General features: G+C 37.9%; 1 protein-coding gene across 5 annotated transcripts in view; it reads right to left on the bottom strand.

Moving 5' to 3' along the window:
• TRAK2 (trafficking kinesin protein 2) overlaps window positions 1–18,108 on the bottom strand; it is a 70,123-nt gene that overhangs the window by 10,443 nt on the left and 41,572 nt on the right. For all 5 annotated transcript variants that reach the window (XM_055397077.2, XM_055397076.2, XM_055397075.2 and 2 more), the window contains exons 4-13: window positions 13,305–13,381; window positions 11,725–11,841; window positions 10,318–10,527; window positions 8,913–8,991; window positions 7,851–7,981; window positions 7,356–7,430; window positions 5,971–6,108; window positions 3,508–3,587; window positions 3,006–3,203; window positions 1,168–1,466 (exon numbers count right to left, since the gene is read on the bottom strand). In XM_055397077.2, the coding sequence (XP_055253052.2) occupies window positions 1,168–1,466; window positions 3,006–3,203; window positions 3,508–3,587; window positions 5,971–6,108; window positions 7,356–7,430; window positions 7,851–7,981; window positions 8,913–8,991; window positions 10,318–10,527; window positions 11,725–11,841; window positions 13,305–13,381 (1,404 nt within the window). The remainder of the gene's footprint in view (window positions 1–1,167; window positions 1,467–3,005; window positions 3,204–3,507; window positions 3,588–5,970; window positions 6,109–7,355; window positions 7,431–7,850; window positions 7,982–8,912; window positions 8,992–10,317; window positions 10,528–11,724; window positions 11,842–13,304; window positions 13,382–18,108) is intronic.

Genomic DNA, 18,108 nt, shown 5'->3' with positions numbered 1-18,108 from the left:
ACTATGCTTACGAACTGTGAACTCAAAAGTTAGGCTCCTAGGCTGGAAGTCATCTTGAATTACAGTGATTTTTTGTATACTTCTCCACTGTGTTCACGTCCTTTCACCAGGATCTCAGGGAGAGTAGGAAAGCTAAGGAAATGATGAAAGGAGGATATATCCCCACTGTTTCTGTCTGCAAATAAGGTTAATGATCATCCCAAGTGCCTGCACCAGATGCAGTTGCTACTTGTCATTGAGAGTCACTTAATCCTAAAAATAGCTGCAAATACCTGCACTGACCATTAATAAAACTAACATAACACCTTTGAGTTTGAGAGGTCTTTCTAGGTTATCAATTCAAAATGCTGTCTAATGCAGACTCTTTTATGGTAACAGCAGAGGATCATTTGAAGATTGTCAATATTCCATAAAACAAAGAAATCTATTTTAAATTCAAGTCCCATTTTAAGAGAGAATAGAAACTGACCTGAAAATAACAACATTTTCTAACCAAACAAAAGAAAAATACAGGCACACATACCTCTAAGTAAAAGACACTCTTTGGGTAAAGAACTCTTTCTTGAAACAGAAGGTAGAGATGAAGTATTCCATCTAGATTATTTTTATTCATCTATCATATCTCATTTATCTTATCATGAAAACTGCTATCAAGGATGTGTGCATGCATGCTAAGTCACTTCAGTCATGCCCAACTCTGTGCAACCCTATAAACTGTAGCCTGCTAGGCTCCTCTGTCCGTGGGATTCTCCAGGCAAGAATACTGGAGTGGGTTGCTGTGCCCTCCTTCAGGGGACCTTCCCAACCCACATCTCTTACATCTCCTACACTGGCAGGCAGGTTCTTTCCCACTAGGGCTACCTGGGAAGCCCCACTATCAAGGATATTCCTCAGCAAAGGACAAGAAAAGATTACTTCTCCTCCCCCACATTTGTATAAAAACAACATCTGTAGAAGAGAACTGACAGCTGATGGTGTGGAGAATGCAAATCTCTTCATTAATTTTCCACAAAGTTCTGCAGTGTATGGTCACATGAACAGTGAAGATTTAGGGATAATAAAGATAGCTCCTGCACATAGAGTTTTTATAATTACAAGAGACATTTCATTTCCAGGGGAAGGTAAAACCATAAGCAACATGACTTAGAAATGGCCCTCACTTATTACCTTCAAGGGGCTTGACAATTTGTAATTTTTCAGGCATAAAACCTCGAAGGCAACTGACACTGCTGAGGTCTGTGATCTCTGACTGGTCGGTGTAGAGGGAGGCCAGGCTCTCTGTGGGTGTGTCACAGCCACTACCCTCTTCTTTCTGGTCAGCCAGAACTTGGATCTTCCGCTGCCATTCTTCTGCAAAGAACTGCTTCTCACTTAAGTAGTTCTGTCGCCGCAGACTCAGGCGATGAAGTGCTGTTGCCAAATCGCTCTCTGTAGAGGGTCCTGGTTGATCCGCCTTCTGGATGTTCCTGTGGGAAAATCACATTCACTGACTACATCTGTGAGGGTCAGAAGCACAGCAAAGAGCTCTGCCTTCCACAATGCTGACTGTTCAAGAGACTGATCTTAAAAACACATATTTTTCTTAGATACCTGGAATACAGAAATAGTAACAAACCCAAATCTCTAATACTACATTCTAACATTTTTATAGATAATTTCAGATGACTTCAGATAGGCTATATTATGTTATATTTGTTAAAATTTCTGTTCCACTTAATTTATGAAGCTACAGATAATGACCATTTATAAATTCAGTTTGCGGCTGTTGCTGCTAAGTCACTTCAGTCGTGTCCAACTCTCTGTGACCCCATAGACGGAAGCCCACCAGGCTCCCCCGTCCCTGGGATTCTCCAGGCAAGAACACTGGAGTGGGTTGCCATTTCCTTCTCCAATGTGTGAAAGTGAAAAGTGAAAGTGAAGTCGCTCAGTCGTGTCCGACCCTTAGCGACCCCACGGACTGCAGCCTACCAGGCTCCTCCATCCATGGGATTTAAAACTAAATATTATCTTATTTCACTGAATCTATAATACCATTGAGGGCAAGAGGTATCATTATTTTATGTATTACTAAGAAATTAAAAATGCTACTCATTATACTACAGCACATCATTAGCGGCAAAGGATAAACAATTTCAAAAATATTAAAATGTGAAAAAATTTACTTTAGGCCATAGAATCCTCTATGAATACTGCAGACATTTAAAAGAAAACAAGATTCATAAATACTGAATTTTCATAGCTCTGCAACAGTTTTTCACTTCTCAAGATTAAAAATATCAGAGATATCTTACAACTGATACCAAAAGAAAGAGTAGTAAGCCAAGCTTTAGGCATTCCACTTGTGAATTCACATAGATGTTCTTGTTAGATCTTTTCCTAAGGTAACTGTGTACGATGAGGTAGTACACATAATCTACCCCTAAGACCAGACAATACAATCAAAAACCCAGGATAATGGATTTATGCATTAGGAAAGACTTCTCTCAGGTGCCAAACATCTAATTTTCAAAAACTTTCAGGTGACTTTCCAGTAATTCTTTTTAATTTCTAGTTAAACAAAATTCTATGAATTAATAAAAAAACAGAAACAGAAATCTCAATTTAAACAAACAGGAAATTAAGAGCAATCTAGTTTTCCTTAATAGGGATTCAAGATTATTGTTTATCATAAAGGCACCAAAGAAGCTGAAATTATGAGCACGGGTTATGAGAAACTATCATCTAATGCTATGCATAACTGCCAATGACCAAACAAATTTGATTCTGAGCACAAAGATATAGACTCAAATTTTGTCAAACCAGAGGAGAAAGAAGTATAGAATTGTATAGTTCAATGCAAACTCCATTTTGGATATAATTAACTAAACCTTTTCACTCCAGTGATCCATCTAACAAATAATGATACAAGGCATCATTACTGAAAGAGAACTGATAGTTCCTTTCAGTGTTGTCTTCAGACAGCACAGAACAATGCTGGAATTTGTGTGTGAATCCATGTGTCTTACCCTGGATCTTCCTCCAAGTTACGCTTCTCGGTTGTTTTGCCCTCTGTTGGTTCTAAGCCAGATTCAAATGGTTTTGCTGTCATGATGACACTTGAGCGATTGGAGCCTGGGATGGGCAGTAGAACTGGGAATGGGACAGAGCGACCCCGGGTGTCATTGGCAACCTTGACAGTATCAAATACCCGTTTCTGTTGGGCTCTGTCAAAAAAGAAGTGTTCATTATTGCCACTGCCTATCACTGGAGCACTCTAGAAAAGAGGCATGCAAATGCAGCTCATTAAAAACAAAGCCACCTTGAAGAGCCTATCAAGTTTGGGAGAAATTATTAAAAAATAAATTTCAGAACAAAAGAATGCTCTCACAGATGGGAGCACTATCGGGAAAGAACTGAATAGTAAGAAGATATACTACTGAATCTCATAATACTGGTTACTTTGGATTGTAGCTTCTTTTCAATTTCCATCCCAATGGTCTAGTAACAACACATGTGATCTGTACTTACTTTTGTTTAAAGAGAGAAGATTCCTCATCCAAACTCAACTTTTTACGCATGGTCCCCTCAATCTCAGCTGCCAGAGATTCCTAAGAAAAGAGTTTGAGGGTACTAACAGTGATTAACTAAGAAGCCTGTTAGGAGAAATAAATGACCTTTCAATTATTTAATAGAATTTCCCGAATCCAATACTTCCAGTGTTATAGTAAAAGAAAACAGTCATAGACTACAATGCAGGGGAAGAAAAGAGACATTCTGGAAATGTACCTTTTATACAAGAAATGACTACTTTTTCATCATATATTTTTACAGGAAGCAATGGGGAAAGCCAATTATCATACATAAAAGTATTACATATACAGATACACAAAAACAAAAGGTTATAAACCAAGATGTTAATAGTGATTCTGTGGAGGTCAGGGTTTGATAGTATTTAACAATTTCTTTTTGGTCCTCTGTAGTCTCCAACTTTTCTATAATGAACATGTAAAGCTTTTACAATAGAAAAAATTGTTTAAAAATCAGCGGTCTTCTTCTTCCCCTGGTCAAAGATGAAGATTCAATTAGCACGGATGGCAGACTCAATGGGGCTAAGTTGACAATGACTAGAATTGGAGGTACTGGTGTGAACTCATGATGTTAAATATGCATATAAACATAAGATATGAATAGAAAGATAGATATGCTAACTGCTAAGTCACTTCAGTCGTGTCAGACTCTGTGTGACCCCATAGACGGAAGCCCATCAGGCTCCCCCGTCCCTGGGATTCTCCAGGCAAGAACACTGGAGTGGGTTGCCATTTCCTTCTTCAAAATCCTACTAGCTGGCACAATTTGCACTGCTCCGTTTACCAATTCTATTTCTTCTTAAACAGTATTGTTTAACCTCTTTTATAGATGTGTCTCAAGTTAGAAAAAGATGACAGCACTATGTTGGAGAGCCACGAAGAGATAAGAGAGTCCAATCATAATGTGAATAATTAAGACCCACCTAACCCTGGTGGCTCAGAGGTTAAAGCATCTGCCCCCAATGCGGGAGACCCGGGTTCGATCCCTGGGTCGGGAAGATCCCCTGGAGAAGGAAACGGTAACCCACTCCAGTATACGTGCCTGGAGAATCCCATGGACGGTGAAGCCTGGTAGGCTACAGTCCACGGGGTCGCAAAGAGTCGGACACGACTGAGCGACGGAACGGAACGGAACCCATTTTACAAATATGGACTTTCTTAAAATAAGAAAATTCATTCAGGACATAGAGGTAGGTATAAAGATAGATATACATGTGTTTATATGGGTTCATATGAACATACACATATTTCCTAGCTCTATCTATTGAGAGGGACTGAAAGCAATGATAACTGTAGTGGCAAGGCATACCCAGCACCCAGATTTTGGATTCTAAGTATCATTCCTCACTAAAAATAACCAGAGCTCCTTGGAGAATGGCTGATCTCAAGGCTGGGCCAGGGAAAGGGCAAAAAGAGCCTGAAGGAGATCCTACTGACCACATCTGGGACAATTTAAGTATCAAAATAAAAAAGAGTAATAATGGCTTATAATCCATTGATTAAAATAGAAATTCAAGGGTCTATACTGCATAATCTAAATGAACAAATAAATAAATAAATGAGACAGAAAAGTTCTAACTTACAAAAGAATGCCAATTTTAAAAAGCTGAAAAAAATGATGGAATTAAAAAGTCACCATTTGGCAACCATCATAGTAATAACTGAGTCAGATACATCCCCATTAATGGGTGCTAAAACTAGCAAGTAAAGCTTGATGAGGAACATGATATTTAAACAGTATCAAAGTATCACCCCAAAATAGTCATTTTGATCACTTGGTTAGGTAGTATCTGCCAATTTTCATCACTGCAAAGTTAATTAGTAATGTTAATTCAATTAACTAGTAATTAATTAACAATGACTAACTTTACAGTGGAAAAAAACTGGCAGATATTACCTTAACCAAGGACTCAAAGTTAATTAATATCATCAGTAATGGGAAAAAAAAGACAATGTGTGCCTCCCAATACAATGCACCGAGGAGAACACAGCATTATTTCTGCTGAAAATGCATTACCTAAATCGAATCGTGGGGAAACAACAGACAAATCAAAACTGAAGACATTCTACAAAGGTCATAAATGACAAAACAAAGACAGAAAAACTGTCCCAGACTGTAACAACCCAATGCAATGTATCCTTCAAAGGACACTGTTGGGACAATGGGCAAAATTTAAATAGGCTCTGTGGATGAGACAGTGATAGCACTGTGTCAATATCCTGGAGTTGATGGTTGTATGTGGTTAGGTAGGAGAATGTCCTTGAGAGGGTCCTTTTTTTTTTAAATACATAGACATTGAAGTATTAAGGGGTAAAAGGGTTACCTACAACCCTGTTACTATCAAGGACCATCAAATCTTAAGCAAGTTTCCTTAAATACATAATATTTTTCTCAGTCCCTTACCCCAGAGAAAACTCCATATGGCTGAGAGAAGTAGAGATGAGCTGCAGGGCTAGATCTACTGCGAAGTTCCTTTATTTCTTCTTGAGATTCATGTAGCATTCCCAGACACTCCATATTCCTGTCTTGTAACTCATGCAGCTGAAAGATTGGAGGGTGATTAGTGTACCTCATTATATTCCAAAGTGACAATAGGAAAAAAAAATTGAGATAAATTTAAATTTTATCCAGAGGACTAACTTTATGAATTTAAGTTTTCTACAAAGACTCTGAAACAGCCTAAGCAAGGAAAGAATATGTATTTCCAGCTGCCAGATTTAGAGGCATCTTGGCCAGAATTATATACAAACATGATTTCCTAAAAATGTGAAAAGTAACTGAGACAACCATAGCTGTCAATTCAGTACTTAATGCTTCTTATTAAAAAAAAAAACTTATAGAGGAAGTATAATAGCTATGGTCAAGTTAGTTTAGCATAATATTAGATATGTATATTTTTAAACATCTCTCTGAAGTTTACAAATGACAAGATCAAGTCTATCAAGTCTATAAGATGTCAGGGTGTAGGTTTCCCTGGTGGTCCAGCAGTTAAGAATTCACCTGCCAATGCTGGGGACAGTGGGTTCAATCCCTGGTCTGAAAAGATCCCACATGCCATGGAGCAACTAAGCCCATGTGCCACACCTACTGAGCCCAAGCTCTAGAGCCCATGAGTTGCAACTACTGAAGCCCATGCTCCATAACAAGAGAAGCCAACCACAATGAGAAGCATGAAACAGTAATTAGAAAGTAGCTCCTGCTCGCTGCAACTAGCGAAAAGCCTGTAAACAGCAATGAAGACTCACCACAGCCAAAAAATAAAATAAAATCTTAAAAAAAAAAAAAAAAGATGTCAGGGTACTCAATCGACATAAAACAAATAGTTTCTTCTCCCTTGTTTCAGAAACTTTCTTTTATAGTTAGAATACATAAGCATGTTAAAACAGTACATAATTTTCAGGGTACATTTTAACTTCAAAAATTTCTTCAAGTATATGTATTATGTGGACTAGATGATCAGCATCACTAGGGCTAGAGGTGCTTATTAAAAATGGAGATTGCCTTATTTTAAAAACTGTTGGGTTAGTTAACAGAGACCTGTAAAGGGGTCATACATTCCTAAAAAATCTTATAAATTCAAGGTTTCCCTGCTAAGAAGGATGTTGTCATGTTATTAGTTTTAGAGAAAGAATTTTTGAAAAGCTTTATTAGATCTCATAATTTCATTTTAATCTTCTGTGGTTATTTCAAACCTGGTAATCATCTTTAATCATTCTTATTCACAAAGAAGAAAGAAACTATTCATTCCTCTCTCCCATATTACACAAGATAAAGGAAGATCTCATTACCTCCATCGTCAATTGTCTTTGGGCATCTTTGGAAGCTTGGAGGTGAAGTCTCAGTTCTTCCTTCTCAATCACATGCTAACAACACATTAAAAGAGACGTGTGAAGCCTTCCCACATAAAATAGAGGTTACTCTCTTTTTAAGACATCTGAAGAATGTTTTTCAGGGGACAGTCCAGAGGAATAGCAAAAGCTAATCTTCCAAAAGCCAAACAATAGCAATAAAATGGGCAGAATACAAAATCCATCAAGGTGTTGAAAGGACACAGAGCATGAGTCAGTAGTTCATATCACAATTTTCTGAGAATTCCATTTAATGGAAAGAAATTATGATTTGAAAGTAGTTATTCATGATATTTAATGACAGAAGACTAAAACAGCAGTCAGACTACAGCACTGTAAAAGGGAAGGGACTATGTTTATTTTGCTTAGCACTTAATAGAGTGCATAAGTACTAGGTCAGTGCTTAACAAACATCTGTTGAATGAATGAACCTACTTCTTTAAGTTTGTGCTGAAGATCTACAATCTGAGACAAGAGAGAGGAAATCTCTTCTTGGTATCGAATTAGTTCATCACTCTTTCCAGACAATTCTTCAGTCATTCTGGACATCTGAGCATTGGTTTCACCTGGAATACAAAAATTTAAAAATTAATATAAATATAGGACATTAAACTATGGCCTGTGGGTCAAATCCTGTTTTGTAATAAGCACTGGGCTATCATGAATTGATTTTTCTTTGACATAAATTTAAAGTAATAAACCTGAATAACCCAACAGAAAAAATTGAAGGTTCTTCTGAAATAGACAAATGCTGGGAATTTAATAAGAGGCACTGAAGCCCAAAAGAGACAACTTATAAAGGCAAGCAAGCTAAAGATTTTGCTTCTGTCTTTTTCTTTATGAAGGATAAGGCTGAAAAAAGATAGGTGAATTATATATGTTTGCAAGTGCTGAGACATTATGCCTTTGAGTAATCTTCAGGGATACAAATAAGATCCCAAAAGAAATGAGAATCAAACTTAACAAATATAACAAAGGCTATACATTTATAGAGAGATTAAAACTTTTTCTCTAGTAAAACTGATCTTTTCCAACTGCTTTATTTTTTTAAATTTTAGGTAATCATACATGAAAGCAAAATATATTCCTTTATAGAAACACAGTTTGCATTTAACAGATACTCACTGAATGTTATATTTTACACCATCATTTAAGCTCTAGTTTTGCTACTAATCGGTTTCCTGACTTTGGCAATCATATTCTCTACAGGACTATTTCTGCACTGACAATATAAGAGTTTTGCTTCCTTTCATTTTAATATGCTGTAACAGGCAGAAATATAGGTCTTTATTTAGTGATGACAAATATATTTCTTAAAAATACAAATGGAACTTTATTTAGAGTTGTGGGCTCAATGTTATATTCCAAGATTTTCAGTAACTATTTAAATTGTTTTTTGACATGCTTTTATTGAAATCATTGATCTAATTTCTGAGTTAGTGATACCCTAGCAAAGAATTACCCAGAGGCTATAAAACAGAATACATTAATACTTACGAAGTTCTTTAACACAATCACTGACAAGCTGCTGTTCTTTCTCTTCATAGGTAATAGTTTCTGTCTTTATGTGACAAGCCTTCAAGGGAAAAACAATCAGCATGTGATAATATCTTCTAATGATTTTCTAGTATTAACTAAAGAAAACTTTTAATACTCATTTAAGGGCATCTGATCCCATCACTTCATGGGAAATAGATGGGGAAATGGTGGAAACAGTGTCAGACTTTATTTTTGGGGGCTCCAAAATCACTGCAGATGCTGATTGCAGCCATGAAATTAAAAGACGCTTACACCTTGGAAGGAAAGTTATGACCAACCTAGATAGCATAATAAAAAGCAGAGACATTACTTTGCCAACCAAGGTCCGTTTAGTCAAGGCTATGGTGTTTTCAGTGGTCATGTATGGATGTGAGAGTTGGACTGTGAAGAAAGATGATCGCTGAAGAATTGATGCTTTTGAACTGTGGTGCTGGAGAAGACTCTTGAGAGTCCCTTGGACTGCAAGGAGATCCAACCAATCCATTCTAAAGGAGATCAGTCCTGAGTGTTCATTGGAAGGACTGAACTGAACTGAACTGAAGATAAAAGTTCATCACTTTCAGAGGAAAATAAAAACTCATAAAGCTTTATCTATCACAAAATAAAGACTATGGAATAGGACATGACAAACATCTCCCCCTTATTCCTCGCAGGGCCTTTGAACATTTCCACCCCCAGTCCCTGCTCTCCATCATATATCTCTGATAGGCTAATCCTCAGTTCAGTTCAGTCACTCAGTCGTGTCCGACTCTTTGTGACCCCATGAACTGCAGCACACCAGGCCTCCCTGTCCATCACCAACTCCCGGAATTCACTCAAACTCATGTGCATCGAGTCGGTGATGCCATCCAGCCATCTCATCCTCTGTTGTCCCCTTCCCCTCCTGCCCCCAATCCCTCCCAGCATCAGAGTTTTTTCCAATGAGTCAACTCTTCACACGAGGTGGCCAAAGTATTGGAGTTTCAGCCTCAGCATCAGCCTCAACTAAAATGTCACTTGTTTAAGTAGTACTGCTTTGACTCCATTCTCTGACCTTCCTCCATTATATAAGCTCATGAAACATTTTCCAATACAGTTCTTACCTCGGTTGTAATGATTTAGCTATTTGTGTAAACTCCACAACATGTATATTCTATGCTGCGGTTTTCCCTCTTTCACCTGTCAGCTTGCTATTCATTTTTCAGTGGGCTCTAAGTAACAGTGGAAGGTAATCAATCACCTGTGCCTTAGCTGCCACCCACCCCACCCCTACTGGAATGTCAATAGCAAGTCCTTAGTTATGCCATATTTCACCCCAATACTACCTAGACCTAAACCTTATAGCCTTTAAGGTATAGGAGAGTGAGAAATAAGTTGACTGTGCCTTGGATCGAAGAAGCATATTCTCTTCTTCCAGTTCCTTGAGCTTTTCCTGCAGCATGTCCAGTTGCAGCAAACCCTGAGATAAGCTAAAGGACTCATTGAAACGAAGAGGTGTAGAGCAGTTGGAATCAGTTTCACTCTCTTCAGAAGCAATGGAGACAATTCGAAGCAACTCATCTTTCTTGGACAGCTCATGCTGCAGTTGATTAACCTGCACATCAAAAGGGCTTGATTTACAAGATAGTCTTTATTTTACATTATTTACAAGTAATATACTTTCTAATTCATGGGGCAATTGTTTCTCACCGTAAAACAAAATCATAAAATCAGCTTCTAGGTTCTATTGATTAAAGTAATAAGGGCTAAAAAGAGAGTCAAAAACCTCATATATTTCCTGACCTATAATTTCAGAGCATTAACTCAATGAATACAGTTTTTTCTCTAGTAGGTGAAAAGAAAAGCCCATTTCCGTATTCAATATAATAGGGATATAGGAGGAAATTTCACATAAGGGGACATATTCACAGTTCAAAACAAAACAGAAGAAACTTGAAAATATAAGAATAGAGCTTTATTTCATATTCTCATTTTAAAGGTTTGTCTTTTTAAGCTGTGTAACTCTATATGACTTCCCAACTTTAATTCTAGGGAGTTAGTACTTTAAACTCAAAGGCTTGACTGTTACTAAACACGATGTGTTTATATAAAATATAAATGAAACTAGATAACAAATTATTTTTTTTTCCTTTTCTTGTTTGGGTTTTTGAATAAAGACACTTTCTTTGGGTATCTATTATTTTGGGGTATATTTTAAAATATTAAGATAATACAAAAAGTCTGCATGAAGGAGTAAGGATAAAGTGTTAGAATTTGCAACCCAATGGTCTACACAATCAATGGAATTCTCCAGGGCAGAATACTGGAGTTGGTAGCCTTTCCCTTCTACAGGGGATCTTCCCAACCCAGGAAGTGAACCCAGGTCTCTTGCATTGCAGGTGGATTCTTTACCAGTTGAGCCACAAGGGAAACCCAAGAATAGTGGAATGGGTAGACTATCCCTTGTCCAGTGGATCTTCCTGACTCAGGAATTGAACCAGGGTGTCCTGCATTGCAGGCAGATTCTTTACCAACTGAGCTGTCAGGGAAGCCATTAGAATCTAAACAGGATGCCACAAGTACTGTAGGTACTCAATATAGACTTTATACTGACTAAGGTAGAGTCACATGAGTACTCCTCTGACATTAACATTTCATTTCTCTACTGGTTAGTTCAATGGATATCAACAGTTAACATGTGCTGGTATTACCTGTCTACCTATTGTCATCATTTCAGGGACACCAGGAAAATAAATTCTCCATTCCCCAAATCTAACTGTTTCATGCTGCAAATACTTGATCCAAAACATACTTGATCAAAGGCTTGTCCCAGTTGCTCCTCCAGGGTTTCATTCTGCTCAGACAAGGCATGGTTCCTCTTTAAGAGAGCTTGTCCAATTCGAGCAGCTAGCTCCAGATCACGATCCCTCTGTTAAAATACCAAATACATCTCTTGAGTACAAACAAAATTAAGTAGTAGTTTAGAAATCCTGCAGTCATTAAAAGCAATGTACTAGAAAGCATCAAGGTTCATTTTAATGCCCAGATATACAAACGAATACAGGGCCTGACACACAAATGGTGTTTAAAATATGTGGTCAAATGGATGACCGCCATAGTTAAAAATGCAAAAGAGTATTTCTTAAATGAGATTTATTGATTATCCTATTAATTAGGATACAGCAACTCTATCTTTAAACGTATGACTTTGGAAACTTAGAAAACTAACATAGTCTTTAAAAATGAGGACAGGGCCTGATACACGGTAAAAGCCCAATAAATATTTGTTGAATGCATTTGTCTTTGAGCATGGTAATGATACAGTAGGCATGTTGAAAACCAAGGCAAAGTTTGTATGCATTCAGAGCCAGAGGCTCAGAAGAAAGCATAATCAAGAACCCTATTGTCAACTGGTATAAGAATCATGATATGAAATAAAATAGGGAATATAACGGACTGGACATTTCAAGGCTATAGGGTTCTTCTTAGAGTATAGAGAAGAAGGGAGTCTGAAGAAATCAGTGGTAATGATGCAGGGAGGCCCAAAGCAAGAGTTACTCTATCTGGGTAGATGGTAACAACTTAGCAAGGGCATAGGGATTTCCTCTATATGGTGGGAGTGAGGCTTATATTCTGTAGGATGGAAAACTATCAACATATTAAAACATCTAAGTGCCTTATGGTATATGATTATGCTCACATTAATCATTGCAAATAAAATTAAAAGCTTCTTTTTGTTCCATAGTAACATGAAAACTGGTAGATGGGTTATCTCTAAATTTTCAAGGCCCACTTATTTCATTTTCAATATAGACTAAGTGGCATACACAAAATCATTTGGGGAGCTGCCAGGGGTAAGGGGGACATGTGAGGAAAAGGGTACTTCAAAGAGAAAGATAATTCCCATAAGATCAACTGAACTTGAAGCACAGGGAGAGATCTCTAAGACCACCACTTGGAAGAGATACACTATATGTACTAAAAACGTCATGGACAAAGTTCGCTCAGATAAGAGCCTAAAAGAAAGTAGAAGAGGGAAGGTGTTTATTTGCAAACGAGCTGCTTCTTGAATGGGAGCTGTGTTTCAGGGTAAGTGACAGCAAGGATTTATTTTAAAAACCATATTTTTTCAAAGATTGCTTTTCTAAGGCAGTGAAGCCAACCAGCATCATTATAATACAACAATAAAAAATTAAGCGCTGTGCAACTTTATAAAAATAAAATGTAGGAGCCATTCTACTTTGGAATGCCAGTTGTTCTAGCTGTAACAACCTTATACAGAACAACCTAGGGCAAAGACATCATCATTCTTCATTGATGTGCAAATTTAATAGCTCCTAAATGATCTTCAACATTTACTTTTTGTACTAGAGAAAAAGGACACATTCCTACCTCTGCCAGGAGATGTGTAACCATGTCGATGTCATTGTAAGTTTTGGTCATCTGTTCCACCCTGTCTGTGCCTAGAACTAAGACAGTTAAAACAACTGTTTATAGGATATAGAAATAACACAAAGTTTTAAATATTCATAAGAATTGAAAGATAACAACACAGCAAACAACTCAGGCTTTTACAAAAAGTTATTTAGAATAAAAATACAAGTGAAAAAAGAAAAAGGAAAGAAATATTTCACATGTTAGACAGTCAGGACAGACCAATTACTACAAACAAAATGTATATCATACGATGAATTGAGAAAGCATCAACTGGTCACAGGGTAGTCACCTCCTGACTATCTTCTCTTTCCGTGGTAAGACTGGAATTTTGTCTCACTCATGTTAGAAGATGTAGGCCTGAGAATTAACTGAACTACCAATCGTTTTATACCCTAAAGTTGTGAGGGGTGAGTTTGTGAGAAGTTATTAAAAAAACTAAGATCATGGCATCTGGCCCCATTTCTTAAGCAAATATGTGGGGAAACAATGGAAACAGTGACAGACTTTATTTTCTTGGGCTCCAAAATCACTGGAGATGGTGATGGCAGCCATGAAACTAAAAGACACTTGCTCCTTGGAAGAAAAGCTATGACCAACCTAGACAGAATATTTAAAAGCAGAGACATTACTCTGCCAACAAAGGTCTATTTAGTTAAAGTTATGGCTTTTCCAGTACTCATGTATTAATGTGCAAACTCTTTTTAAAAAGCTGAGCGCCGAAGAATTGATGCTTTTGAATTGTGGTGTTGGAGAAGAGTCTTGAGAGTCCTTTGGACTGCAAGGAAATCAAACCAGTCAATCATAAAGGAAATCAGTCCTGAATATTCATTGGAAGGACTGATGCTGAAGCTGAAACTCCAATACTTTGTCCACCTGATGTGAAGAACTGACTCACTGGAAAGCCCCTGATGCTGGAAAAGATAGAAAGCGGGAGGAGGAGGGGATGACAGAGGATAAAATGGTTGGATGGAATCACCGAATCGATGGACATGAGTTTGAGTAAGCTCTGGGAGTTGGTGATGGACAGGGAAGCCTGGCATGCTGCAGTCCATAGGGTCACAAAGAGTCGGACATGACTGAGTGACTGAACTGAACTGAATGTATAAAGGAAATTAATTAGAATTCTATTGTGATTATTTTGAATATCTGTGATCAGCTATCATGTGAGCTAATATCAATAAATAAGCAATAGGACTTGCAGGACTTTTTGTAGTTCTACTGTGAATCATAACCCTTTTTAGCTTTAAAATTCTTTTTCTTTATAATAAACTTCATCATAGGTAGGCCCTTGCTATAAAATTAACTGTATACTATTATATTCCTTGCATTACTCAAACCAACTATTTCTGACACTCCATAAATATAGGAATTGCACTTGACTAATTTAGCAGTGGCCACAGGATTGGAAAAGGTCACTTTTCACTCTAATCCCAAAGAAAGGCAATACCAAAGAATGCTCAAACTACCGCACAATTGCACTCATCTCACACGCTGGTAAAGTCATGCTCAAAATTCTCCAAGCCAGGCTTCAGCAATACATGAACCGTGAACTTCCAGATGTTCAAGCTGGTTTGAGAAAGGGAAGAGGAACCACAGATTAAATTGCCAACATATGTTGGATCATCAAAAAAGCAAAGGAGTTCCAGAAAAACATCTATTTCTGCTTTACTGACTATGCCAAAGCCTTTGACTGTATGGATCACAATAAACTGTGGAAAATTCTGAAAGAGATGGGAATACCAGACCACCCGACCTGCCTCTTGAGAAACCTATATGCAGGTCAGGAAGCAACAGTTAGAACTGGACATGGAACAACAGACTGGTTCCAAATAGGAAAAGAAGTACGTCAAGGCTGTATATTGTCACCCTGCTTATTTAACATATATGCAGAGTAAATCATGAGAAACTCTGGGCTGGAGGAAGCACAAGCTGGAATCAAGATTGCCGGGAGAAATACCAATAACCTCAGATATGCAAATGACACCACCCTTATGGCAGAAAGTGAAGAAGAACTACAGAGCCTCTTGATGAAAGTGAAAGAGGAGAGTGAAAAAGTTGGCTTAAAGTTCAACATTCAGAAAACTAAGATCATGGCATCCGGTCCCATCACTTCATGGCAAATAGATGGGGAAACAGTGGAAACAGTGGCTGAGTTTATGTTTTTGGGCTCCAAAATCACTGCAGATAGTGATTGCACCCATGAAATTAAAAGACGCTTACTCCTTGGAAGGGAAGTTATGACCAACCTAGATAGCATATTAAAAAGCAGAGACGTTACTTTGCCAACAAAGGTCCCTCTAGTCAAGAGTATGGTTTTTCCAGTGGTCATGTATGGATGTGAGAGTTGGACTATAAAGAAAGCTGAGTGCAGAAGAATTGATGCGTTTGAATTGTGGTGTTGGAGAAGACTCTTGAGAGTCCCTTGGACTGCAAGGAGATCCAACCAGTCCATCCTGAAGGAGATCAGTCCTGGATGTTCATTGGTAGGACTGATGTTGAAGCTGAAACTCCAATACTTTGGCCACCTGATGCAAAGAGCTGACACATTTGAAAAGACCCTGATGCTGGGAAAGATTGAGGGCAGGAGGAGAACGGGACGACAGAGGATGAGATGGTTGGATGACATCACCGACTCAATGGACATGGTTTGGGTGGACTCTGGGAGTTGGTGATGGACAGGGAGGCCTGGCGTGCTGTGGTTCATGGGTCTCAAAGAGTCGGACACGACTAAGCAACTGAACTGAACTGAATTTAGCTCCAAAGAAAAGAACAGATAGGATCCTAATGATTCTACAAGCACAATAAGCAATACATTTTTAAAGCCAATGATGCATAATAAAAGAGGGAACTTTTTACTTTGGAGAGCATTAATGAAACAGACTTGTGTTTGATTTAGACTGATTTTATAATTTGCTTGCTGTGAAATGTGAAAAAGCAGAGGTTTGAAGCCAAGAAGCTGAATTCATGTATTTGAGTGAGCTTGAACAAGTCACTTACCCCTTCTGAGATTCAGATTCATATTTATAATATGGAGGTGACAGCATCTCACAAGGCCATTAGGAGGTTCAAATATGATAATTTACTAAGTAGTATTTAATAAGCTGCTCAGTATCATATAACTATTCATAGCTATACTCTTTAAACACAACTGGTATGTATGAAACAGCCCCTATTTAAGATTCTCTGTAAACAATGCACTGAGTTGGCAGCAGAAACTATGAGTTATCTTTAGTTCCTTGGACCCATATTAACACTTAAGATTGCTCCAAAGATACAAGTAGACAGGTTTGACTTTAATCTAAGCCTTTAATTTTTCTTCCCAGCTTCACTGCTCAAAATGAAACTAGGCATTACCCAGAGCAAATTATTAATGATAGTCTTCAGTTCAGTTCAGTTCAGTTCAGTCGCTCAGTCGTGTCCGACTCTTAGCGACCCCACGAACCACAGCACGCCAGGCCTCCCTGTCCATCACCAACTCCCAGAGTTCACTCAAACTCATGTCCATCGAGTAGGCGATGCCATCCAGCCACCTCATTCTCTGTCGTCCCCGTCTCCTCCTACCCCCAATCGCTCCCAGCATCAGTCTTTTCCAGTGAGTCAACTCGTCGCATGATGTGGCCAAAGTATTGGAGTTTCAGCTTTAGCATAAGTCCTTCCAATGAACACCCAGGATTGATCTCCTCTAGAATGGACTGGTTGGATCTCCTTGCAGTCCAAGGGACTCTCAAGAGTCTTCTCTAGCACCACAGTTCAAAAGCATCAATAGTCTTACTTCTAGTTAAAAGTAAAACAAAGCGCTGGGTTGTCAGTATTAAGAGATTGCCGGAAAAGTTTTAAACTGAAAAGAAGAAAACTAACAACAGCAGCAACAAAAACAAAAAACTAGAAAGTAACATTTTTATTCCAAAAGACTTTTTATTTACAAGTAGATAACATGGCTGTGTACTTTAACCACACAGGGATAAAAGAAATAGGCTTTTGGGCTTAAGGATCTTCACAGTTTAACTTGGTAGCATAGCTCAGGAACAAAGATTAAAAATTAAGGCAGATATATACAGTGTGTGGTCTCTTCTACTTCTGGTCTCAATAATAAAGGGGAAAAAGAAACAAGTCAATATAACTACACTCTAAACTACAAAAAACTAGCCAATGTTTGCCAAGACAAATGTAACACAGTGCAGTGAGACTCAATTCCAGATTCTAACTGAGTTCATTTAGAGGGACCCCAGGGCACAAGTAGTAAGGAAAACGCCAGATGTTCTGATGTGAAGCTAGGGATGAAAACCACTGAGCCAGGATTAACACTCAAAGCAAGAACCAGGAATCCTGGAAACTCAGTTAAAGACAGTTTTTATACAACTAATTTAAAAACTGCAGGACATGGCTTATATTATGACTGACAAGAGTTGAAAATGAAGTGGAAAATGTAATTTGAAATAAAACCAGTAATTAAGGATGTAATAAAACACTGTGAGATACAAGTTACAACATGGTAAAGGGGGAATTGAAAATGAAGGAGCCAGTAATTACAGAAATGTCTGGAATAAAATATGTTTTAGTGAGGAAAAACTAAAATATATTTCCTATAAATGCTAACCATCTGTCATAGTCTGATAATTTCAAGCTGAACCTTAAGAAGACATTTAGTTTAATGATCTCATTTTCTTACATGAGGAACCCTGACTGAGAGGAATTACGTGACATGTCCAAGATGGCAAAGCAAACTATTAGTGGCAAAGCCAAGATATAATAAGGAGGT

Source organism: Moschus berezovskii, chromosome 2 (genome assembly GCF_049115385.1).
Source record: "Moschus berezovskii isolate FMDL1 chromosome 2, NW_MosBer_1.0, whole genome shotgun sequence".
Classification (NCBI taxonomy): Eukaryota; Metazoa; Chordata; class Mammalia; order Artiodactyla; family Moschidae; genus Moschus; species Moschus berezovskii.
This window is presented reverse-complemented; position numbering and strand designations above follow the sequence as displayed.